We start from the raw sequence: 27,095 nt of genomic DNA, 5'->3' as shown, positions 1-27,095 counted from the left end.
TATATATATATATATATATATATATATATATATATATATATATATATATAGATAGATAGATAGATAGATAGATAGATAGATATAGATAGATAGATAGATAGATAGATAGATAGATAGATAGATAGATAGATAGATAGATAGAGAAATAGATAAATAGATAAATAGATATGGGAGGCCATTTTAGGACTGAAAGAGCGTAGTAACTTCTTTAAAGTATCAGATTACAATAAAATATTGTAAAGCAAAAGTATACTGTCTGGTTTTATGGGATTACAATAGAATAACTTGAATCATACATATCTTTTTTCTTGTTTTACCACTGTGATGTGTGAATCCTTCCACAATTATCATTAATACAGATCGTCACGCAGTTAACTCAAGGTTAATTTTGTTGAGTAAACCTGAAATACCAGCATAAAGCACTATATAGTATATAACGGAAAACAAATGAACGTTGAAAACAAAATCAAGATTGCAGATCATGTTTGATCAATTAATTGGTTTGATATATATTGATAACACTGTTCACAAATCAATCACAAAGGCAGAATATGCAATTTAGCAGCTACTGAACTTTGAAATAAAGAGAAAAAAGAAAGATTATCAACCTGAGAAATTTTATTAAACACTCTTATCCATACGCGCGACTAATTTCAACTGCTTCATTGGTTCAAGGTCATAATTTTATTCGTGTGAATCAGATATATATAATTGTCTCAAAAAAAAAAAAAAAAGTACATGCAACGCGAAAACTTTTGTGTCCTTGTAAGTAAATACTCATTCACTTAGAGTGAAAGGTTTTCATATGCCTTTTGTTTTTTCCCGATTCGGGAAAGAACTGCTGGAAGAAAGCAGAGACGTTAACACTGAAAACTAGAGGGCGGAGCAACTCGCAATCAGCGGGGGGAATTTCCAGATATATAACTGGAAAGATGGTTCACTTGAAAACCATTTCCGGGATTCAGCGACTGACGTGAGCGCCACCATACTATATAAACATATATATATACTGTATATACAAATACACTTACATATATATTCTTTCGTACACTTTTGTATTGGGTTATCGTACGAGTTCGAGGTAATCAAAACAAGGTCTGTGGTCAATGTGAGATACAAAATTAAGCTTCAATGGATCTTCTGTTTCCAAAACACGACAAACAGCCAATCCCAATGGACATACTCGAGAACGGAAGAACTATGTCTAACCATTCAGTTTTTCAAAAGAACGGAACAATTGTGAAAAGTAAGTACATACAAGATTTAATAATTTTTGAAGAAAAACGTCAGAAAAAGTTTTTTTTTTTTTTTTAGTTATTTACTTCCTCTTGTATCAACCGGAAGTTATTGTCGGTCGCACTCAATTTTAAATTTGTAATTCATTTTTTCTCACCTATTATGCCTTTCAGGGTAATGTAAAATGGTATAAAATGGGAATCGAACCATTCGGAAATGTTTACAGTTCTTTTTCTTATACCAATAGTATGAACGAAATGACAGCCAAATACACTTCAGTTTTGAATATATTGTTTATAAGCACCTTCGGTGTAGGAGACCTGGATTCCATTCCCAGTGGAAGTTAATATCGTTCCGAATCCCACGTTAGCTGTAGGTTCATGTCTCATATAGGCTCGAGGCTGAAAAGAAATATTGAGCTCCATACAAACCAACTAAACAACTTTGGAAAACGATTGGTTTAACTTCAGAAATTAAAAGTTCTCAGTCCGAGTCCAAATAGAACATGAAGATTTGTTTTCGCCGTACTTTCGCAGACTTGATTTCTTTTACCATATTCAAGTGTAACATCATGTTTTCATCTGAGACTATATGGAATGTGAATCTAAAGTTTAGCGTGAGTTATAAATAAATACAACGCTGGGGACCGGACTTGGGTCTTCCAAATTAAAGGATAGAATGTTAACTATTTCACCATAAGGGCGCTCATTCTGCATGCTTGAGATGCGTTCAAATAGAGTGTATGTTTGAGCGTGTTCCAAATACTTTCCATGTAAATTAAATAAAATATGAGAGTCCAGAATTCGAACTCATGACCTCAGTTATTTAATGATTGTTTATCATTGGTTGAAAGAGAGTGTTTTGTGCATTCTTAAAACAAAATATAAAGAAAATGTATTGATCCTAACAATGATTGTGTGAATAGATCTTAGTTTATTATTATTATTATTATTATTATTATTATTATTATTATTATTATTATTATTATTATTATTATTATTATTATTATTATTATTATTATTATTATTATTATTATTATTACATCCCACTAAGGCGTGTAGTGTGTTAACAAGTTTTTAGAAGGATGACCTGTGGTCACACATCAGTTAAGCTATACCGAAGTACACAAAGTTCTTGATTTCAGTAGCTCCCCTAGTTATCTCGCAATATCAGATCAACAACGAAAACCATATACCTCCATCAGAGATCGAACCCAGAACGTCTTGTATCTAAACCACGGAGCAAACTACTCAGACACACACGAAAAACGCACTATTATTCTTATTTTTCTTCTTGTTATTATTATTATTATTATTATTATTATTATTATTATTATTATTATTATTATTATTATTATTATTATTATTATTATTATTATTATTATATCTTAGCATAGTATTTATCATAAAATTGGACAATTCAGCAAAAAATACCGCAACACAATGTGTTAGTATTCACTTTGTATGTTTAAAAAAATGTTATTTCTTAGTTTTAAGGTGCTAAATTACCTTTTAAGATTTTGTAATCTTAATCTATGTTGTATAAGTAAACTGTGATTCAATTTAATAGTTTAAATATATTTATTTTACTTTGAGGGAAATTATTTTTTTAAGTGTATCTTACACACTATGTATAGATTCATCACGAACAATAGATCCATATAAAACACAGTGCTACGTTTAAAATGAGTATATTCTCACTTTGAAAAGAAAAGAGTGGCTGAAATTAGACAATAGTTCTCATAATTCTGATCTGAATTAGCTTCTGACTCTGAGTATAACACTCTCTCAGCTGGTCTAGGTTTGCGTCCTATTGGAGAACATGTACCTTTTTAAATATTCTCGAAGTTTCTGTGTTCGTGTCCCTGTCGTGTTGAATTCAGTAGAATGTTGAATAAGACTAGTTGGAAGTCCATTCAGACAAGTTTCCCGGTTGAAGCGAATTTAAACGAAGAGGTAGTAGGCCTAGCAGTTAGAGAGAGCGCCTTTGCTGCATGTGGTCCCGGGTTCCTTCCCAGTGGAAGAGCATTAAAGTTTGAACATGCATTTTAGTGCTTCGGATTCCACCTCAAACTGTACATCTATGTCTCATGTGACCTTGATACTAAAAACAGACGCTAAACTTAGGCAAACTTGACTTTACTGGATTTGATTTCAGCGTCCCTTTCAGTAGTGAGGCTATATGAGACGTAGACCAATAGCTTAACGTGGATTCGAACCACGTGAGCTCCCGTCGGGAATCGAACCTGGGTCTCGCACACCAAATGCTTGTACCCTAACCACTTGACCACGAGCGAGCTCAACTTTAACAAACAAACAAACCGACAAACCAGTTCTTTATATTAGAGAATTGCAATATCGCCACATAGGACACCTAAAAAAAAGCTAGCTCTACTTCTAAAAAAAATATATAAAAAGTCGTGGATAAATGGAACATCATTCGAAGTAGAGATAAATTAAAATGGCATTGAAAAATGAGGCCAGATACAAAACAAAAATTTCGGAAAGTTTGTGTAATTTGCCGACTTATGGTGGAGAAATAATAAAATTAAAACGATAAGATGATCATAAGCAACAACAAAATGTTGTGTATAGTGATAGTTGTAGCATATCTATCTATCTGAAGCCAGAAATACGAAGTTCGGTTCTAGTTTCCGGCATTTAACTTTATCTTAAACCACTCTTCTTTCGAAGGAATTTCTCAAACTATTTTCCTTTTCGACCGATGTGTGTTTGTTTTTTTTAATTTTCAAGCACTGACAGGATTTACATGTTTAAATATTTCGTACTTGACGAAAAAGTTATTTCTGTATGCTTGTTCGTCCGTTCATCATCCCAATCGACGACCAATTTTTACACTAATGTTATCCAAGGGTGTTTCTCAAATTTTCTTCCTACCCTCAGAAATAAGAGTACTTTACTAGCACGTAGCGAATTTTATTGCAACGTAGTGTTGTGTAGTTGTGAAACATTTCAATGCATAAATTCTTGATTTTTTTTTTTTTTTTTGTAATAACGTGTCATTGAAGTAGGAAAAAGAAAAATGAGAATAAAAGAAATCTTTCCGCCTGTGCAGAATCGTTTTGACGTATGATTGGCGTCATACTAAAGGCATGACTACTGCAGGAAACATATGTTAGTAGAACACTTTAGTATGACACTAATCGATCGTCAGAATGTCTCTGCATAAGGCCCTTTGAGTTTAACATCCCACGATTATGTCCTTGAGGCTAAGGGAGATGACGATTAAGGCAAATGAATGATAATGGGAAGAATTGGTGGAATGAAAATATTGGAGGAAAGGAAGTACTCCGAGAAAAAGCCACGGACACGATGTTATCATAAAGTTACTTCGCTAGTGATCGAACCAGGGATCCCATGCAGCAGAGGTAAGCACTCTATCACCGAGTCACCGTATCGTAGGGAAAAGAAATACTATATATGCATATATAAATTGTTACGGTCAGTAATAAACTTTATGTGTTTGAGCTGTTTATTTACAAGTAGCATGCGTGTTAGTTAGGAGAAGATAACAATCTCACACAATCTGCTACTTAACTTTTTTTACGTGTACAAAACCTAAATAAACAATCTGTTCCAGCAGAAAATATAAATTATCAATTATCATTGACATCGAACAAACATACTTTTTAGAACATTAAAAATTTATTTATCACGATGTTCTTCTCTCAAACATTTCCATTTAACTTAACTCGTTGTGATTTATCGATTGATATAAATATCTGATCTTGTGGAAATATTGCATGTAAATAAAACTTAAAGTTCAATAGATATTCATAATTTTGGATTTTATCTCATTAAACTCACCGTGTAGTGTCTTCTTGTTAATGTCACAAAATGAAATGCTTAATAAGGATGTGGCATCTTAACAATAGCGTAGTTATTCGGACAGTTATTAATTTTTATAGATTTACATAAAATCATTTTTTCTCGAAAACTACGCATAAGAATTTAAACTTACCCATATGATTTGTTCAGCTCTATGAAATATATCGATTTGTTATATGTTCCATGTTTCTGGTTCTATCGTTCATTAAACGTTAAGATATGTAGAGTTTCTCAACCATTCTAGTATTGATAACTTTTCCAAATACGGTGCGTTCAGTGAACGAGGTAATTAAGTCCACTTTTTGATCATTTTTGGACATGTTTCATCTTTAGGATCTCCATCCAGGGTTGCCAAATAAAAATAGTCAAAATAAGGGACGGATTGATGAGTTTCAATAACTATTACGGCAGGGTTTTAGTAAACATGATCTACTGGTAATAATAATAATAATAATAATAATAATAATAATAATAATAATAATAATAATAATAATAATAATAATAATAATAATAATAATAATAATAAAGCCAGGCATCAAATAAAACGAGTAACCATTTAGACGGAAAGAAATACAAATCTATGAACTAGTACAGAGAGTTATTATAAGAAAAAATCTTAATAGGTGGCACAGTGGTAGAGCGCTGACCTCTGGTGCATGGGGTCCCTGGTTCGATCCCAGCTCGCGCCAAGTGAACCTTTTGGTGGACAAACATCGCGTGCGTGGGTTTTCTCGGGGTTCTTCCATTTCCTTCCACTTTTTTCATTCCACCGTTTAATTCATTTCTCATTATCCCCGTCTCCTTTAGCCTAGCCGGCATAACGTGGAACGTAAAACTTAGATTCCATTTCATTTCATTCATTTCGTTGTTCATTTGGTTAGACTGAAGAAAATTTCTGAAAGATCTCAGTCAGGATTGGAATCTAGTACCTCCTTATTGAGAAGCAAGAATTCTAGCCTATCTCTTGCGCCTCCTTTGTAATGTCATAGAAGTTATTATTAAGAACATCAAGAAATATTAAGAATAATGAAATATTTTTTTTAAAAAAATACTGAAACTATTTGAAATACCCCTTTCTCGCACTGTGAGAATATGTTTATGAAACAGGACAAAAGACTAATATCGGGCGTTTTGAATTACTTTTAGACGTCACGTCACCCCATCCCTATCTGTATCTCTCATCCCCTATGCCGATAGAGGATGAATTTGGTCTTAAATGGCATCGGAAGTGTCACTATTCATTTTAGCGACGCTAAACTATGGTTCGGACACTAATATAAGTTGTTTTCAATTATTTTTACATGTTACCCCTACTCACCTCCACCTTTCGCCCCCATCCCGATAAAGGATGAATTTCAACTTAAGTAGCATCGAGAGTGTCACTATTCATCACAGCGACATCAAAACTATGGATTGGACACTAATATCGGTCGTTTTCATTATTTTTAAATGTCATCCACTTCACTCACTCTAGCCACTTGCGGAAAATGTGCTAGAAACTAGCTCCACTGATAGACCAAAACTCATCAAAATTGTTGCAGCAGTTTAAGAGAGTTAGCTTTCAAACGTCGTTACGCTCATTTTTAATTACATATTGTCGTAATATCAAGTATCATTCTTCACAGACCCTCTTAAAACTCTTTTTTAAAAACTCAGGAATCGTGATGCCTGCCACAATTACTATTTGCCTAGATCTTACTTTGTCTTTGCTCTCCTCATTGATCTAGTGCCTAGCGGGGATGCTTTTGTGTGCATGAAGATCCGGGTTCGATTCCTGGTGAGAGAATATCTAATACACCAAGTGGTATCAAACACATTTTAAACTGTAGGGATCGTCATATGTACTGTAGCCTTGCTACTTACAAAGAACATACAAAGCAATGAATCAATCTTCTTTTATCTTTACAAAAGAAAACTCGGAACGGGTGACTCGGGTTCGATTTCCTGTGGGAGCTAATTTGATTCGAAACCCCACGTTACACTGTAGGACCACGTCTAATAGTATCGGTGCTGAAAGGAACGCAAAACTCCAAATCAATCAACAACAGCAAAACACCGGGATAGTACGTTAAACAAAATTCTGATTCGAATCCTTAACCTACCCTTTTCTATCAGGAGCGGATCCAGGAACGACTTCTAGGGGGGGGGGGGGGAACGGTGAGTTGTCATACTGCTACTTTTAAGGGCTTCAAACTTTGGAATGGGTTTTCTTTATATATATAAAATAGAAAGTTTCCTCTTCTGGGGGGGAGGCGATCACCCCGATCTCCCTCCCCTGGATCCGCCCCTGTTTTCTATGGATCTGTATAGAAGGTTTCCTAAAAGACAATGCTCCATTGACATCCTGATGTATGAAAACCGAGGTTAGAGTAACAAGAAAAAGAAAATGTTATCATAACCATACAAAGAATAAATAAACAAATAACTTCATGTCATGTTGAGTGCGTCAATTCCATACACAATATCTTGAAGTATCATCTAACAGTTACTGACTGTTGCGTGAGAAGTCCTTCCATACTACCGCAGTTCGACCTTGCACATTCAACGCAAAGGTGATGGTTACACCAAGGTCTAGTTCGCGATCTTGTTTGTTAATTCCATGCTTTTGTTATTTCTTTACTGTAATACGCTTCCTTCCGGATAGCTTTTACATAACGAATTTACTTCCAATATATGGCGCATTTAGTGCACAAGTAAATCAAATCCATTTTTTGGTTATTTTGGACAATTTCATCTGGGCTTATTACATCTCTATCTAAAACTGCTTTCAGCTCTTAACAGTTTCAAATTACTTTTGTAATAATAATGATAATAAAAACAGAACTTTTCCACGTATTTTAAGCATACCATACAGACTTCATGTCTGCTTTTCTCACAACTTTGACAATAGGACATGATTCCCTTGTGCTCTGAATTCCTTATATAGTAGTTACTGCAGGGTGGTTCTAAAGTCCGAATGCATGGAAGGACATTGAACAGAACATTAATCTGAAACGTAGTCCAGTTTCCATCACTATTCTCAAAAAACCCTTGCTCAAATATTTCACAATTTCTTTGATTTCTGAACATGGAAATATCTGGAGTGATTTTTCCTCTTTTGATATAATTCAGTTAGGATTTTCGTTGCATGCAAATAAGGTTTCATATTTCCTTATACGGCAAAATCAATGAGGTTGAGGTTAAATGAACGTAGTACACATTGCACAGCTCCTCTCTTCCAACGTTGGTCTGAGAAACATCCAACCAGTTGCGTACGGTTTCTACATAAAGAGGTGACACACCGTCTTGCATAAGCAATTTAAGACTACAACACTACATCACATCAAGTAATAGTATTCCGTCATTAAATATACAGAAGTAACTTCATCCGCTCGCAGCTTTTCGATTCGAGAAACAGTGGAGTAACAATGTATATGTCTCATGAAAGAAATCACGCCATCAATTTAAGACAGCTTTGCAGTAGTGAGCCAGTTCAGGTTTGGCTTCACTAGCAAGTGTGCTATTTGTTCACTCCATCTATAACATTAACATCAGCAACTGGACCAGTAAATTATTTTCAAGTAACTGCATTTCTAGTCCTTAAATTAGAACAAGATGTATACTAACCTGTGAAGCATTGAGAATATCGTCATCGATTCTGGTGGAAGCAAAAGCTTCATAAATGCGCCACATGTGTCGTTACTACCGTACTGTAAATTTTATTGATAGAAAGTTGCGCCGCATGGTGTCCCTATTGTCGGTAATACAGCGAAATCACCGACACTTATTTTCCTTTCATTCCAGTAGAGATGCTGTTGGAGAATATACCCTAACAACAATGGATAGTTAGTTATATATGTACTACATAGTGCACCAATTGAAATATACTACATTAAAACATATAGCATTACAGAGAAATCAAAACCTACGGAATTTGTACCTTTCTATTCGTTGAAGGATTGGATAGTTTAAAGAATCGGGGGTTAGGGGATTTGTAGCTTTGCATTCGTTAAAACCTGAAATTCTTTTTTTTTAAAAAAAAGAAAAAGAAAAGAAAAGAAATATAGAGTTGCGGGATTATTTGTAACTTTGTATTCTGTGAAGAACTGGATTGTTTAGAGCATTGGGGGTTGCGGGATTTGTAGCTTTGTATTCATTGAATGACTGGATTGTTTAAAGCACTTGGGGTTGTGGGATTTGTTGCTTTGTGTTCATTGAATAACTGAATTGTTTAGAGCAGTGGGAGTTGTGGGATTTGTAGCTTTGTGTTCATTGAATAACTGAATTGTTTAGAGCATTGAGGGTTGCAAGATTTGTAGCTTTGTATTCATTGAATGACTGGATTGTTTAAAGCACTTGGGGTTGCGGGATTTGTAGCTTTGTGTTCATTGAATAACTGAATTGTTTAGAGCATTGAGGGTTGCGAGATTTGTAGCTTTGTATTCATTGAATGACTGGATTGTTTAAAGCACTTGGGGTTGCGGGATTTGTAGCTTTGTGTTCATTGAATAACTGAATTGTTTAGAGCATTGGGGGTTGTGGGATTTGTAGCTTTGTATTCATTGAATGACTAGATTGTTTAGAGCATTGGGGGTTGCGGTATTTGTAGTTTTGGATACATTGAAGGATCGAATAGTTTAGAGAATCAAGGATTGATTGTGGGATTTATAGCTTTACATTCCTTAGAGAATTGAATTATGTAGTTTGAGGATCTGGGATTACGGGATTTTTTGCTTTGCATTTGATAAAATTTGGAATTCTTTAAAAAATCTAGAATTGCGGGATTTGTAACTTTGTATTCGTTGAAGGACTGGATTGTTTAGAGCATTGGGGGTTGCGGGATATGTAACTTTGCATTCGTTGAAGGACTGGATTGTTTAGAGCATTGGGGGTTTCGGAATTTGTAGCTTTGTATTCATTGAAGGATTGGATTGTCTAAAGAATCGGAGGCTACGCGATTTGTAGGTTTGGATACGTTGAAGGATCGAATATTGAAAAAAAAAATCAAATATTGATTGTGGAATTTGTAGCTTTATAGCTTAGAGGATTGGATTGTGTAGTTAGAGAATCTGAGGCTGCTGGATTTGTAGCTTTGCACTCATTCAAATTTGAAATTCTTTAAAAAAAAAAAAAAATCCGGAGTTACGCGATTTGAAACTTTGCATTCGTTGAAAGACTGGATTGTTTAGAGCATTGGGGGTTATAGGATTTGTAATTTTATATACGTTGAATGCTTGGACTCCTTTAGAGAACTGGGTTTATTCGTTTTAAAGAAATTAGTATGCTAAGTAAAAGAACCGGCGATTCGTAGCTTATACTAGCACAATTTCAGCCCTCGCTGATGCTGTAGTGGCTAGCGTAGTGTATCTTTAGTGCACGTAGTCCCGAGTTCATTTCTGTTGGGAGAGCATTAAAAAACTGGAAAACATTTCGATGGTTCGGATTACATTACTGTAAGTCAACGCTCCATATAGTCTCGGTACTGAAAAGGGTGCAATCACAAATCTGCCATCGTCAATCATTGAAACCTTCTTTCTCCTTCAGCTACGAGGTCTGCAAATCCATATCTCCGTCCCTGACATACGTAGAATTGCATTAAACAGAATGGCGTAATCTTTGTTTTTATACTTTATTGACGTAGATACAAAGTTCCTTGTGAACGTTTAGTCCAATTCTTGTAACGGTATTGTCCACACTTAAAGACAAAAGATTCATGCACTATGCTAATCGTGAGCTGTTATATAATCGATAATCACATTTCCAACAGTAAAAGGAGAAGACAAAAAGCATAATCACGCAACAATACCTGAAGATTCAACAAGGTATTTAATTAGCTATTATCGTGTGAAAACAAGTTTAAGTCGCTGAAGCATTAATTCTCATGGAATGTTTAACATACTCAACTAACCTTCAGTAAACTTGAACTGAATAGCCTTCAGAACGTTAACCGTTTCGTTACAGTTAATATATTTTACGTTTTACTTTCAACAAAGAAATCTTTCTTACAATACTTCGCTTTCAATCCTTGATTCACGAAAAGGGCTTCCCTAGGGTACGGTTCAGTATATCCTTAGTCATATTTGTAAAATAAATAAATAAATAAAAATTAATGAAAAATAAAATAGATAAGACTCGCGACAGAAATTAAGTTTCTTCACAAACCAAAGAGGCATTAGATAAATGGAAATTACCCCTTTCCGACATTGATTATAATTATAGTCAAATAAGTAAACGGTGTATGACAAAAGATTTTCGAGTGTCAAAGAAAGGAATCAACGCTGTGTTGAGCGGAACTAAACGTATACTCCAGATGTAGTGCCAAAAGTGTGTGGCTCGAGTTCATATGTTTCTTCCCTCATATATCATCGAGAGGAAGACGAACGGTTGAAAACTGTACAAACGCCATCTTGCAGTGGATCTAGAAGAGTCATGGGAGTATCTGTCAAATTGTGTAAAAAAGAACCATCTTCTGTGGTCTTCAAGATTGTAGAGGTCATTCTGACTGAGTACTTGAACGTACGGAAAGTTTTCCACGTGGCTCTATGGTTCTTGGTGGTTACTGCTACAGTGTAGTGGCTAATTTAAGCTGCGAAGAGTGGACAAAAACGTTAAAATCAATGCAACTTGTTCAGACGAACATTTTGAACTCAGTTTACTGAAATTATATTTCATCCCTAACAGAAAGATCATACGTGAAGACGAAGAGGTTAGCGGAAGACCGTGGAGCATGGAAGCTTCTCAGCTGCTGCAAGTGACCTGCCAGTAAGGGCAGAATACCTATGGTGATGATGATGATATTGCAGCGACATACGAGGGCCATCCGGAAAGTGGTACCCGTTTGCGCCGCATGAAGCGCTGACGACTCGGGGAGCCGCTGGGCAAGGTCAGACCGCGTCAATGGCTTGTCTGTCTGCTCTGTGCGAGGTTGCGTGACGCTAGCAGTGCCTGTGTTGTGTCTGTGCTCATTTATAATGATTAAACGAATTGAGAACTCCGTTAGTTGTGAAGTGAGGGCCGTGATTAAATTTCTTAATGCACGAAACGTTCGACCTTGTGAAATTCATCGCCAATTAAAGGTGGTGTATGGAGACAATGTGATGGACGAGTCGTCTGTTCGGCGCTGGTGTCGCAACTTCAACCTGGGGATGGAGTACACACGACGAGGAGACCATCTGTCATTACAGACGAACTGCTTAGGTCCGTAGACGAATGCGTGAGGAACGATCGGCGCGTCACAATTGATGAAATCTGTGAACATTTTCCTAACGTGTCTCGAACAATTGTTCATGAAATTGTCAAAGACCATCTGCATTATTCAAAAATCTGTGCAAGGTGGGTCCCTCGCATGCTCACAGATGAGCACAAAACCAAGAGTATGGCTGCAGCACTGACGTTTCTGGGACGTTATTCCGATGAAGGAGACTCTTTCCTGAATCGCATCATTACAGGGGACGAAACATGGGTTTGTTATGCATCACCTACAGAGTAAACGACAGTCCATGGAGTGACATCACGCTCATTCACCAACCAAACCAAAAAAAAAAAAAATTCAAGACAGTTCCGTCCACCAGGAAACTCATGGCAACCATATTCTGGGATCGACGAGGTGTACTGCTCATTGATCTTATGGCCCGTGGAGAGACAATTATTGCTAATGCCTATTGTGAAACATTAAAGAAATTACGGCGGGCAATACAAAATCGACGACGAGGTCTGTTGTCTACAGGCGTCATTCTCCTTCATGACAATGCCAGGCCCCATGCAGCTGCGAAAACACAACTTCTGCAGCAATTTAAGTGGGAAACCTTCGACCATCCACCGTATAGGCCGGACTTGGCCCCTTCGGATTTTCATCTCTTTACGAAGCTTAAAGGCTTTCTGGCGGGAAGAAGATTTGACAGTGATGAAGAACTTAAACGAGGCGTGACTACGTATCGATAGGCTGGCGGCGAAGGACTATGACGCTGGATACAAAAACTCGTCACACGGTATGACAAATGTTTCAATTTTTTTGGTGATTATGTGGAGAAGTAGTGTAAAGTATGCTCTTTCCAATAAAAATGTGTATATTTGTTAATATGTACTACTGTGTATTTATTGCACAAACGGGTACCACTTTCCGGATGGCCCTCGTATGTCGCGTTGTTGCTCATCAGGTCAAGTTGTCCGGTCATACGGCAAAGTCAACAGTACAAGGAGTGGACGGCAAGTAAAACAGAAACTTATGCAATATCTTTTACAAAGCTACTGTTAAATTCTTTTATGAATCCCCCAAGGATTTTTGTGAGTTCTCTTGTTGAAATAAGAGTTGATCTGTTGAAGGTCACGCACATTCGACGAACTTTGGAAATTCTTTCAAGAGATGTGGACCAGATTGGTCAAACTCCGCTTCAATATAGTCTTCTTCAGGGGAAATTGAGATGCAGGACGATAGTCAATAGACACAGCTTGCATATCGAACATAACCGTCAGTCGCTAGCCATTGAAGCATTTCGTAAACTGATAAGAGTGCCAATTCGTTACTACAAATCTGAAATGACTTTATGTTAAAGCTAGAAAGATATTTTGAAATCTCTCAATAGTATTGATGAACTCGCGCATCATATTATTGTTAAAAAAAATCAGCTACTCTAGTACCTTCAAAGGATACTAGACAGTCCTGGATTGATGAATAAAGACACATACTCTTTAAATTTATTGCACCGAGTTTTGTAAGCATCTATCACATTTAAAGAGAAGTTATTAGTACTACATAATATTTTAATGTGAAAAGTTTCAATTCTGAAGGCAAGGCACCAGATATCTTTGAAGAAGTGTTGTGCTTCTATGACTTCTGCTTCATTATTCTCCGCATACAAAACAGAGAAGTTGGGAGAAGTGGGCACCACCCAAGAGTCGAAAAAATGTATAGTAATAAGGCTGTTGATTGTGTACATGCCAAAATTAAGAGTAGGCTCGGCCTCAGGCATTCACGCGTTTATTAGTACTGTAGATATACTTACTTAAAATATAGAAAATGTAAATCAGTAAGCCTATTTACTGTTCTTGCTTCGCAAACGGGAGGTCTCAGATTCAAATCAGGTGACCGACTATGCCTACTGAAGTTTATGCAGGGTTTCCCCATAGTTCCACCGGACAAATGCTGAGATGGGACTTTTAAATGTAAGCACTTGTTAAGTTTTCTCCCTATTCTTTTTCCAACGTTCTTGTTTCTGTTATGGAAATTTGCCTTTTTCTTTGACGATCTACTCATATTCCAAATTTGATCAGGTACTCTTATACCGTTTAACTGACAGTAAAATAAACAATGATTAAATTTAGTTTTCTGATTAACTTGTAGTTTAATGTCCCTCCTTACATCGAGGTCATATAAGTTGGGGGCCTACATATTTTACCGTGGGCTCTGAATCACATGAGCTTCCACTGGGATTGAACACGGGTACTAACCATATAGTCACGAGGGAGCTTTTAAGAATAAATTTCAAAGGAAGAGACAACAGTCCAGTAAGGAAAAGATAAATTATAGCAATTATATTAAAAATTGCAGCAATTAGATCTATTGAAAAATACAGCAATTAGATATATTGAAAACTCTATCAGTGGTGGCTCTTAAGGGAAGACACATTAGTAAAAATTATACTTTCATCGCTTCAAACTAAGGGAAGAAAACTTGCCTAATATTGTAATTGTTTTTGTATATAAGAATTATAACGTAAGGTTTCTTCCCTTAGTCCGAAGCGATCGAACTTAAATTTCCACCAATGTGACTTCCCTCATGAATCGCCACTGAACTATTATTTATACAGCTCCTTCGTGGCCATATGTTTAACGTCGTACATGTATTTGGTCCAGGAGACCCGGGTTCGATTCCCGATGGGACCTCATATGATTTTATTTCCATGTTAAGCAGCAGGTTCATGTTTTCTGTGGCCTTGGTGGTAGAAGAAGGACGTTAAACAAACGAACAAATGTGTATAACTTATTCAAAACTGTATTTCAAAATACCAGAGCCAGTTCGTCTATGAAATCTGGAATTCAATGACACCCACGGTAGCAGTAGCACATATGTGAATAAGTGTGAGAAAAAGAAATCCCTTGACCCTGAAAAACGTGACTGGTTCTACCGTAAAGTGTGTAGGACAAGCCGCGTTCCGAGAATCAGTTCTCGCGCTTGAATCACATGAATCACCTTTCACTTTCATTGCCGTACTTTTTTTAAAAAGCCTTTCTTCCTGTAAGCAATTTTTAATGTATGTATGTTATATATATGATGTAAAGAACGCTAAAGTGCGCGTCTCAGGCAACGTTGAATATATCTTAAGTGTGGTAGGCGTTACTACAGAATTCAGTCAACTGTTTCCAGACAATCATATATTAGTCACGCACTCTTTAATTACTGTGCGTAAAAATACGTAAATTACTTACACGAAAATATTTAGTTGTCCGGCCTTCCCAAACATTTTTTTAATGTTAACAATTCAAGGAAGTGTTCCAAAATGTGGAAAGTTTCTAATATAATTTCCAATCAAGGTTTTTCCCTTACTTTCTGCGTAACTCAAAATGTAACGAATAGGAAGCATCAGATATGATATGCGTTACTAAATGATTAAGTCATATACTAAGTTCTCTTCTGGTTTAGTATTGTCATTGAGGTTGGACTACAATTGATTTAAAGAAATGGAAAAGGCAGATTTATATTCTTTTGTTCTGTATACTCCCTAGTGCTAAAGCCCGTGAAGACTGATAGCATACGTTCAACTGGGTCTGCGTAGTTGGTACATCAACTATTAAAACACTTGCTTCTGGTTTGACATTCGCTTACCTCTATAGTTCCTCAAGTACTTCAAGTTGTTGATAGCGACACCTGTAATTGCGTACCCTAGTTGGAAATAGAAATCGGAATTACATCTCTTCATTGACAAGCAGCGAACGAACACAAGTAATTTTTATACTGATTAAGTGTTAGGTTTGTGAATTGTCCCGATATTGTCCCAGAATATTTCGTGTCTTGTCTTGTCTTAAGTCTTTCTTGTCCCGATTTTTCATCCAGATTGTTCTAAGAAATATTGATATGAAATATTTACATTTTGTAATAAATAATAATAATAATAATAATAATAATAATAATAATAATAATAATAATAATAATAATAATAATAATAATAATAATGTTTTGCATACTATCCAATGAAATGAAATCTGTAGTTTAACTTTCTATAGCTATGCTCTTTAGGCTAAAGGTGAAGGATAATTTGGTAAAATAAGTAATTATGAAAGAATTGAATGGTATGGAACATTTTCTTGTACGCCCCATATTTTGAGAACTACATATAGTGTAGCCAAAACAAAACTAACAATTTACCCAGTATGATGAGCTTATTCCGTAAATAATACGAAAACTCGATTTAGGGGCCGTTCCAAACTTTTGTGGCCCCTGATCCAAAAACTAATATTGGCCAAGATCGGAATCATTTTCATGCATTTTTTGGATCATTCCTAAAATTCTTGTTTATTACAATACTTTTATTAGATAACTTGTCTTTCTTTTTGGTTAAATTTAAACCATTCAACTTAAGTCTCACGCATTTCTATACTAAGTAGAACTCTGATATTTTGTATAGGTACGTAAACCCGGTAACAATATAATATTTTCACAAAATTTTCAATGTGGTATATCGTTTTACTGTAAACTTAATTAACAAGGGAAGTTCGGGAAAAAGCAATCAAATGCAGAGAAACTAAACATGCCATTTAAAGAACCAATTTATGTTGATGATAACAAGTTAATAAAATTCCTGTACCGTTGAGAACTGCTCGAGAGATTCAACTTTGATGTTTATATATAAAAAAAATTAGCATATGCGCATTTAAATGTGTTAAGTGTTCTCTGCCTGGCGAAGCCTGATGGTTTGACCTTGCTACTGCTAGATTACTGGGGTCCACTCACATGCAAATTGTCCATTGCAAGTTAGGTGACGGATGACAAAGGCATAATGGTTGAGAATATAGCAAAGAACTGTACACGATTTGTACAACCATTTGATGTGTTTGGATTCCGACCAACCAAAGATTATGGCAAGAGATTTGAACAGAGTATGAAATTTCTTCATTCGGACGTTACGATGTACCAACGAAACAATCAAATAGTGTTCGTGTCCATGCTAATGAATCAGTTCCGATCACCGCGATGCGCTGAATTGTTTCAGTTTGCATTCCACAAGGCAAGTTACCGAACAAATTATATACCTTTTGAATCACCTGTCGAATTTGCTTTTCGTTTTGGTTAGGTGAACTGTTCCCTTGACGGATGCAAAGCATTTTGCACATATAAAATGTTCATGGTGCAAGGAAGTCTTTTGACTGTGTCATTTCTTCATAGAACAAAAGAACAAGAGTGATCAATTTTCATCTCTAACCTATCATTATTGTGAACAGTATGATGACTAATTTTAACTAACAAAGCCGTTAGTTATTGCAAAATAGTTTTTTCTGTTACCTACTATAGATTTCAAATCGTATGTCAATAGGCCTATTCGTTGCTAATAATGTTGCTCTTAACGTGTTTAAATGTGCATATACTCATTTTTCATATAAACATCAAAGTTGAATCTCTCGAACAGTTCTCAACGGTAAAAAAAATTCATTAGCTTGTTGTAATCAGCATGAACTAGTCTTTCAAATGCCATGCTTAGTTTCTCTGCAGGCGAGTGCTTTCTCAAGAACTTCCCTTGTAAGTTATTAATATTTTTTTCTACTAACTATTTATCCTATTCTGTTATGCAGCCAAAAACGTTCTGGAGTTGTCTTGCACGGTATAACATCCAGGATATTTGCGTGAATTACATTCCTTAGCATTGTTCTCTTTCCCCTCACTTTTCCTCTTCCTTTACGCAGACAACATAGTCGTGAAAGATAATAATAACAGTAAAAAAATAGTAAAAGCTTGTAAAAAATAAATAAATAAATCAGTGGAAGCCAACACAGAAAAGGCAACGTATTTGACGACAAATAGAAGTTACGTTAATCGAGATGGCGAAAGTACTGTAATCATAGTGGAATAGGCGTAGTTGTAACAAATAAAAATGAACTTATAAAGAAATTAAAAGTACAGTAAACTCCGGATTTAACGAACTAATTAGGGTGCAAAGGTGTCCGTAAAATCTGAAGTCCGTTAGATCGTGATGTAGCTTATGTATAATATCTAAAATAGGATATTACACTTGATATTGTACTGAATAATGTAAATGTAAAATATTTAATGTAAATACCATGTTAATAACAAACAAAACCTGCTACTGTGTATTAGAACGGTGAAAATGTTCTCATGGTTCAGTTATTTTCCACTTAAATGCTGTTTCTTAATAATCAAAGAACTAAATGTTCATAAGAAGACAACACTTCCGGATCAAATTCTGTCCGTTAAATCCAAAGTCCGTTGATTCAACGTCTCTTAAATCCTAGGATTACTGTAGATTGATGACAGGAAATGCATATTACTAATCAGTTGGTGCACGACCTTTTATACTTGCAACTAATGTCAAGAAGCTAAAATTGAAATTCTATAAAGGAGTATAATATTGACTGTTTCTCTCTATGGATTCGAAAGTTGATCGTTAAAAGATGTTTGTCAGTCTCATCTCAATTTTTTCAAGTTATTGTCAAGTAATACGTATCTAAATAGCTTATGCAGTTATTGGGCTAAGATGAACTGGGCAAGAATAAAGACTGTCTCAAAAACATTTTGTAATTTCCACTATTTTATTTTTAGACTGTCTAAAAAAATCCATAATTTACTCAAGCATCTTTTTTTTTTGGACGAGAAAGGGTGCACGGTGACTCAGTGGTAAAGCGCTTACCTCGGGTGCATGGGTCTCTAGTTGGAAAGCCTTCTAGTACGGTACTTCTGTGTAGGCCTATAAGTAGATGGAAAGATAATATAAAAGGAGATCTTAAGGAAATAGAGTGTACAAATTCCGGTTAAGAAGTTAATATGAACCAAGATCTTGTGGAAGTAGGATGTGCCGATCCCGATTAAGCAGATAACATAAAACAAGACCTTTGGGAAATAGGACGTATCAATCCGGCCCAATAAGATGATATAAGACAAGATTTTTGGACAATTTCGACTGGATTGCTTTCGCACAGAAAAAAAAGATTAACGGGTGTTCTCTTGTGTCTACGGGGATGATCCACTTGGGTTTCTTAATCTATAGAGCTAGTAAATTATCTTTTTTATCCACTTTTTCTTCAACTTCTTGTCCATGCCAACATTTTTAGTAGTATACCCCTTTTACGCAGCGTCCATCTTTCTGCTTGTAGTTGAATATTGAATACTGAATACTTAACTTTTTTTTCTTTCATAATAACTGTTTGTTCACAGACCTACAACATACTCTCTTCTTCTAATGATATACATGCACCATGAAATAAATTTTGAAATGTCTTCTGTATACTAAACTTAACGACTATATTGTATATAATTTAATAAAGCTATTTCACCAGTAACGTAATATCAATATCTCCTGTGGAACCTAACAATCAATGATTAAATGAAGCGGAACTAAACTAATGGGTGGAATAAGTAGATTCATGCTTTTTTTTTTTTTTTTTTGTCGTGAAGCAATCGTGTTCAAGTCCAAGGACATGAACGTACATTTTCCTTCCGTTCACCATTGCACGGGGTGTGTCCAATGGCAAAGTAAGCGCATTCTTTGATGATGTAATTATAAACGTATTTATTTTTTTTTAATGCAGTGCAGAGGATGCGAAAATTCCTTATTAAAACTGGTCAAACAGGAACCCTTTGTTTAAACAAAAGTAATGGTTTACGTATTATGTAATAATTTGCAAACGTTTTCTTTTGTTATTTTTTTTTTTATTTTCTGCAATCAGGGTGGGAGAAGAATATGTATTTCCAATATCTGAAAGAAGTAAAGAATAACATGTGAAAGTTCAGACTATCCTCAAGGACAAAATAATGAATACCTCATGGTCACAATATAAACGCGATGGGTCTCCGTGTAACATTTAATGCGCTTTTTGCAACAATTTTCTTAAGCTCTTGTTTAAAAATTTATAAAAAACGTGTTTTTTTGCATGTGTGTGTCATCTGGTTTTCAAATAGAAAGAAGTCATCTAGAGCCACCAAATTATATATATATATATATATATATATATATATATATATATATATATATATATATATATATATATATATATAGATAGATAGATAGATAGATAGATAGATAGATAGATAGATGGTATTTCAAAACAACACTGACAACTTTCGGGAGATGATTCCTGACACTAAGGTAAGACAAAAAATGTAGACCAACCTGGGTGCACAAATGCTTCTTTTCGGAGTCATAGGCTGCCGAAAACAAGGGAAAAATGAAATTTAAAGGTCCATAGCTCCAATACTATATGATCTACGGTAGTCGGGCCAACACTTCACTTAGGAACTAGTATGTGCTCTATCCAAATATCCATGCTTCTGAATCCTGCGGTACTTCTGCCACAATTTTTATAGAGGTAGTTGATGAGTACTTCAAGTTATATGCTCGTAGTCAAACTCCCTCTGTAAAAATTGCTGCGTGGGTGTCTTAGGATTCTGAAACACGTATTTTTGGATAGAGCAAATATTAGTTCCTAAGGGAAGTCTTGACCCGACTACGGTAGGTCCCATAATTTTGGAGCTATGAACCTTTAAAGTTCAATTTTTCATGTTTTCGGCAGCCTATAACTCCGAAAGGAAGCATTTGTGCACCCAGGTTGATCTATACTTTTTTGTCTTGTGTGATCTATATTTTGTGTCAGGAATCACCTCCCAAACGTTGTCGGTGTTGTTTTGAAACATCCTGTATACATAAATAAGTATATATCTTTAGTAGATCAAACTGTGTACGAAGCCGTTTTTTAAAATCATTTTCGACTCGAGGGGAATTACGGCTAGTCACTCTTTCTTGAGGTTCAAAAAGTATAGAGCAGAAACCATTAACAATTTCAATGATGGTTTCCGGGCAGTAAGCTATACTATAGTCTTTATGATTATCCACAAAAGACGAGATAGACAGAATTTTCGAAATGAGACAGAGATCTTCCAGTAGAAACATAACTGAGACGAAACATCACTATTCGAGACGAGACAAAATATTGTGACCTGTTACGAGAGGAAGCAGAGCGATTCCAATAAAAGAATGAAAGATTATGCCGATAAGGCTAAAGGAGACGGTGATGATGAGAAATGAGGGAAATGGTGGAATGAAGAAAGTGAGAGGAAACGGGAGAACCCCGAGGAAACCTGTGCACACGGTGTTTGTCCTCCACAAATTCAACTTGGCGCGAGCTGGGATCGAACCAGGAACTCCATGAACCAGAGGTGAATGCTCTACAACTGAACCACCGCGGCCCCGCGCTTCCAAAAGAATGAATACACGTTCTGAGATCATACAAATTCTCGTAAGAAGTTGCGAGACGAGGCACGGCTCTTCCAATACGAACATATTTATTTTCCCAGGTGATATATCATTCTCGCGATATCATTTTCAAACGAGACAGCTACACTCTTCTATCATAGGCAACTGTAATTGTAGATATTTAGAATCGTAAGAGGCTGCATATTTTTGGTTTGGTAAACTTTTCGTGTTAAAGGTGCAGGCAGCAGCAACATCTGGTCAGCGGACAATGCGCTGAAGACCCCTGATATAAGCGTTTCAATGGCCCCTCAAGTTAGAAAACCCCAGCTACACTACTGCGTAGTTGGTTGCATAATCTTCATACCGCGCCAAGAAAGGCACTTCGCTAATAAATAATAAAATAATGTGAGTACAAACCAAACAAGAGCTCCCTTGAGGCTATGTAGTTAGTGTACGCGCCTATGGTGTGGGAGACCCGGGTTCAGTTCTCAGTTGGAGCAATGTGCTTCAGATCCATCCCATATTGAGCTCTAGGTGTACGTCTCATATACCTTCAGCGCTGAAAGGAACGTCAAACTTCAAACTGAGCTAAAGTCTTTAAATTTTTCTTCTATAAATAACTTTGACTTGATTAATACCGTCCGTAGCGATAACTAAATTTCATTTCACACCATACAATGTAAAATATTATGAGAAGTACAATGTACTCGTTGACAAAGCAATCAGTTTAAGTGTGAACAGTTCCTAATTTGATCCCAATTCATATTATATCATCGTAGACAACATTGTACCGTACCCCTTGATCTACTGAAGGTCGTTTAATTTATCTCAGGATCTTAATTTCACCATTTCTGGTAACATAACCATGTTTCTTTTCGGTTTCATCAGGGTGCATGGGAAGTTAAACTAAAGATTTTATTTCATTTCAAGATAGTACAAGAACAAAACTTGCAAGCAAGGTCGTCGCGCGGGTTAATCCAGCAAATAGAGAGTCCCATTGGAAGTTTGAGAGAAAATTTACTCTTTTGTAAATTTTGAACTATTCGGTCAGTATATTATATTCAATAGATTTAGAGTAATAACCAGTATTTTATAACGAAGAAAATTCTATATCACTTAACTTTAAACCACTTTATTGACTGCTTCGACGTTAAGCTCGAATTTTAGTCATAGTCAAAACTCCAAGATTTTAACAGTGCTGTCGACCCACGCACAAAGCAATTTCCTCTTGTATTTACTGTACTAAAGGATAAAAATTGAAACTGTTTTTATTTTTTATTTTTTAAACATTTTTCATTGCTTCTCACACGCACTACTGGCAAGCCACCTAAAATATTTTTCATAAGTAGAAGCTTTGCTTTGTATATACTTAAACACAAACAAACTATTTTCTGAGCAAAACAATATATTCACATAAAAACTACATACGTGTTACAGTTTCGCCAACTAACGCTTTGGCTTCATCAGACATTATCTCAGTTAGTGTCTGATGAAGCCAAAGTGTTATTTCGCGAAACTGTAAATCGTATGTACTTTTTTATGTGAATATATTATTTTGCTCAGCAAATAGTTTGTTTGTGTTTAAGCCACCTCAAAGTATACCGAGATATTATTTGTATCTCTGCGGCAGTTACAGTCTTAACTGCAGGTCTTTCTATGTGTCAAAAGTACTTCCATTAAATCCAAAGATCGTTAGAGTGACCAAAATCATAAACTGCAAAATATTTTATTACTCTTCTGCTAGTGAATCAATCAAGACAAAACTTTCAGTATACTGTATATTTACCACATAACAGAAAATCTCCCTAATTTTTCTTTATCGCCTAGAACCCAGCGTTGCCATCCTACAATAGCAAAAAATCGGTAAAAGGGAAAATTTTGAGGGATATTTTCAAAATTTCCCTCCTTTACTCTCTTCTTGTATGTACTACTGACAAGTGAACAACGTCAGCTAAAAGCCTACACTATTGCAAATCTAACCAGGTATAATCGATAATTTTGCGATATCTTGAGCTAGATATATTTAAAAGGATCACAGAAAAAAATAGGAAGTACGAAAGAATTATTCAAGATGGTGGCCATTGCACAATAATGAGCATGATTCAGAACATGTGACCATTTTTTTTAAACACTAAAGACAGTAGAACTGGGTAAAACAAACAAACCTTCTGGCTCTAAAAACTTCCAACAGGACTCTTCTAGCTGCTAGACTAGGTGAAGCAAGCTCAGCGTTCGATGGACCTTGCACCATAGAAGAAAACAGTGAAGTCCTTCTGGAAAAGTAACAAGTCTACTATTTCTAATACGTTCTTGGTAATCAAAATATTTAGAAATAATGAACCATGGTTTTTTTTACGACTGTATGGTATTAATATTGTGAAGTGCACTCACAGTGAGCTCCACAACCACTGAAACGAAAAAGTGACGACAAAATTCGTGACAAGATATGTGGCGAAACAGTGCTCATCCAATAGAAGCAGATACATTTTCCGAAAAGAGACATCGCACTATGGTGTCAGTTGTTAAACTAGCACTGGTTAAATCAACTACCTGACTTCATTACACTTTTTCAAGATGAGACAGCCTCAATTCTAGTCTCGTGAGAAACGACAACTAAATCTTGAATCCATTGCAGTTGGTGGGTAAATAAAAGCCAATCTTCAAAGTAGAGATTTCACACTACATTAGTTCGCCTCCAAGAGAAATGGATGAATGTAACCCCTATCACCACCACCATACTGTGTTATTTGTGGTTATCTGCACCATTAAATAAGTATCATAAACTTACAACAATGAAATTTACTTTCACCAAACTTGAGAGAGAAATGCAGCTCATCAGCGGTAGAGCGTTTACCTCTATTCCAAACTGTCCCTTATTTAATTCCAGGACATGGAAGATTATGGTGAACAATATCATATGTTTTTTTCGGGATTCTTTCATTTCATTCCACATTATCATATAAGCGAGCGTTACCGATGGTTCTACTAATCGACTCGATTGGCATTTATGTGTCTCTGTTAGTTTGTCCACCCCTCTGTTACTCGATTTTGATTAAACTTTGTATGGGACTTTCTTCAACTTACAGAAATCACCCTACTGGTGTCGCAATCCATCAAGAATAAGAGGAAAAAATCTCCATGTTGTAAATTTGTATTTATATGTCTACACTCTTACATTGATAACTAGGCAAAGACTTGTGTCATACAAAATTCAGATATTGAAAGACTGTGAGTTTATTTATGAATATTTCAGGTGAAGCCAACATTATCACATACGTTACATCGTAATTGATGCGCATCCTTGAAATAAAGGTAACTAAGTTGTCAAAACTTGGGTACTGTACAGATTTTCAATAAGCATCCCACTGAAAAATTTGTTACACACCATGTCATTGACATAATCGACTCTTAGTACCTCTGAACATCGTAAAAGTGATGTATTTTCATGCAGAGTTGCATTATAAGGAAATAAGTGCTGTGTAAACACCATTTATGCACAAAAATGTAAAGAAAAAAAAGATTATTCAGGCGAAAAATTCGCGTCAGCTTGTGCTAGATGCTCAAAGGAGAACAACGGCTTCAACTTTCCAAAATTTATGTGGGTGCGTATTAATGGGGACATATTATATGTTTTTAGGGGAGTCTCTAAATTTTCCTTTTCCTCGATATAAGAGTATGATTGATTTCATATTAGTTAATTTTTATGAACACTGTCATAAAGGGCTGTGCTGTGATAAAGTAAAATATACCGGTACTATAAGGAAAAGTTGGGACAGCCCTAGCTCAGACGGTAACACGGGCACGGCTGACTTAAACGCAAAAGAAACAGGTTCAAACCCGGGTCCAAGTTTAAGGATAACGTATTGTAATGAATATTCTTAACATATGTAATCGTAATATTAAGTGTATAAGGTACTTTAATCAACTTACATGATGCACAGCTTCCTTGTGTTTTGGTTTATTCTTTACTAGCAGCGTTCACCCCGCTTCGCTGCGGTCACCCCGGAACGCAATAAACTTTGTTACTTAGATAATTTTTACTTTTTCGCTTTCAAGTGATATGATAAAAACCATAGAAGATTGCAGTAAATGTTAACATTATATCGCCTGTCATTTATGTTAACCCGCCCCGCTTCGCTGCGGTCACCCCGGAACGCAATAAACTTTGTTACTTAGATAATTTTTACTTTTTCGCTTTCAAATTGCAGTAAATGTTAACATTATAGCGCCTGTCATTTATGTTAACCCGCCGAGTGACACGGTCATGCGGGTTGCATATAAATACGTTTATTTTTATACCTATGATGAACTAACAAAGGATTTGTACGTTATGGACACTTGAATGGTCAATTATCTCAAGACACTGGTAATTAAAAATTAAAGTGATATGATAAAAACCATCTAGGGTCCAAATCCTAATAACCCCCCAAAAATGAAAGAAATTGGTTCAGCCGTATTAGCGTGATGAGCTAACAAAGGATTTGTGCGTTCTCTTTTATATAATAGATTAGTGCTCAATATCGGTAGGAAGTTATTTTAAAACAATTGTAGACGAATGGAGTGGGCGCATTGTTGTGTGTCACATGTAAGGAAACATCAAAGTAAGCCGAAAAATATGCTATTCTATCCACAATATTGTTCAAATTTTTATTGTGAAGCACTGCCTTTTAAGAGGCCAGAGACTGGCAAGGAGAGTGGGAGTGTGTTGCTTGTTTGCCTTTGCATGGACAGATTTGAAAGAAGCAATTATGTTTTAGAGGGTAGAAATTTTAACTTCCATCTCAATGTTTTAATTGTTTATTATATTTTGTTAGCGGTAAATAGGACATATTTATTTTGTTCTATTAAACTAGCAAGATTATTTGTGTGGGTGCTGGAACCCAGGAGCACCCACGTAATCGGCAAGCATGAAGGAGTACCAATACTTGTTATTGTTTAGATTTCATTACGTATACAATGTCTTGTTTGATATAATCTGCTCACCGTACCATCAAAAATCGTATTTCAGAGATAACTTTGTATTTCTACGTGCAGATTAAGTTTAGAAATAACAGTCGTAAGATCTATAAATACAACAATGTTGATATATATAATATTCGAGCAAAAAACTTGCACCAACTTGTACTAGGTTGCTCTAACAGATAAAAATTCTACATATTCTGTTCTGATTAGGAAGAAGCTGTTGGACCACTCTTGATTTAGAATAATTTAAAACATAAAACATTTAATTGAAAAATCTTTTATTCGTTTGTACAATGCACAACATCACTAGTTTACCAGCATTTATCATTCGCTTTGTCATACAATTATCATTTATTCAAAACAAAACTGTGGGATGTTAAGCGAAATATTTCATTTGTTTTAATTAACTATATACATATGTATATTCAGCATGTAACATTATGACTCAACTGCTGGGAAATGTGAATTAAACTGTTATGAAAATGACTGTATTCTTAAATAGTAAAATAACGTTTAAGTTTCTTTCGAGAACATTGCGTTATGTTAAAGGGTCACGGGCGCACCTTGTGAAATAAAAACAACAACAAGAGCCTTGAAAAATATGTTGGACTTCAGTTGAGCGACCCTTGAGTCAGGATTGTATAAAAATTATGAT

General features: G+C 35.6%; 2 protein-coding genes across 3 annotated transcripts in view; one reads left to right on the top strand and one right to left on the bottom strand.

Moving 5' to 3' along the window:
* The window catches only part of LOC145666785 (uncharacterized), a 111,127-nt gene that overhangs the window by 78,570 nt on the left and 5,462 nt on the right, over positions 1 to 27,095 (bottom strand). The gene's annotated exons all lie outside the window — the stretch shown is intronic.
* Positions 1,016 to 27,095, top strand: part of LOC145666784 (trehalose transporter 1-like protein) — a 55,117-nt gene continuing 29,037 nt past the window's right edge. Inside the window, exon 1 of the mRNA XM_081734339.1 lies at positions 1,016 to 1,246. Within this exon, the coding sequence (XP_081590465.1) occupies positions 1,132 to 1,246 (115 nt within the window). The 5' untranslated portion in view covers positions 1,016 to 1,131. The remainder of the gene's footprint in view (positions 1,247 to 27,095) is intronic.

The sequence above is a fragment of the Thermobia domestica genome, chromosome 12, assembly GCF_964235325.1.
Source record: "Thermobia domestica chromosome 12, izTheDome1.hap1.1, whole genome shotgun sequence".
Lineage (NCBI taxonomy): Eukaryota > Metazoa > Arthropoda > Insecta > Zygentoma > Lepismatidae > Thermobia > Thermobia domestica.
The sequence above is the reverse complement of the archived record's forward strand: the minus strand, read 5'-3'. Positions and strand labels throughout refer to the sequence as shown.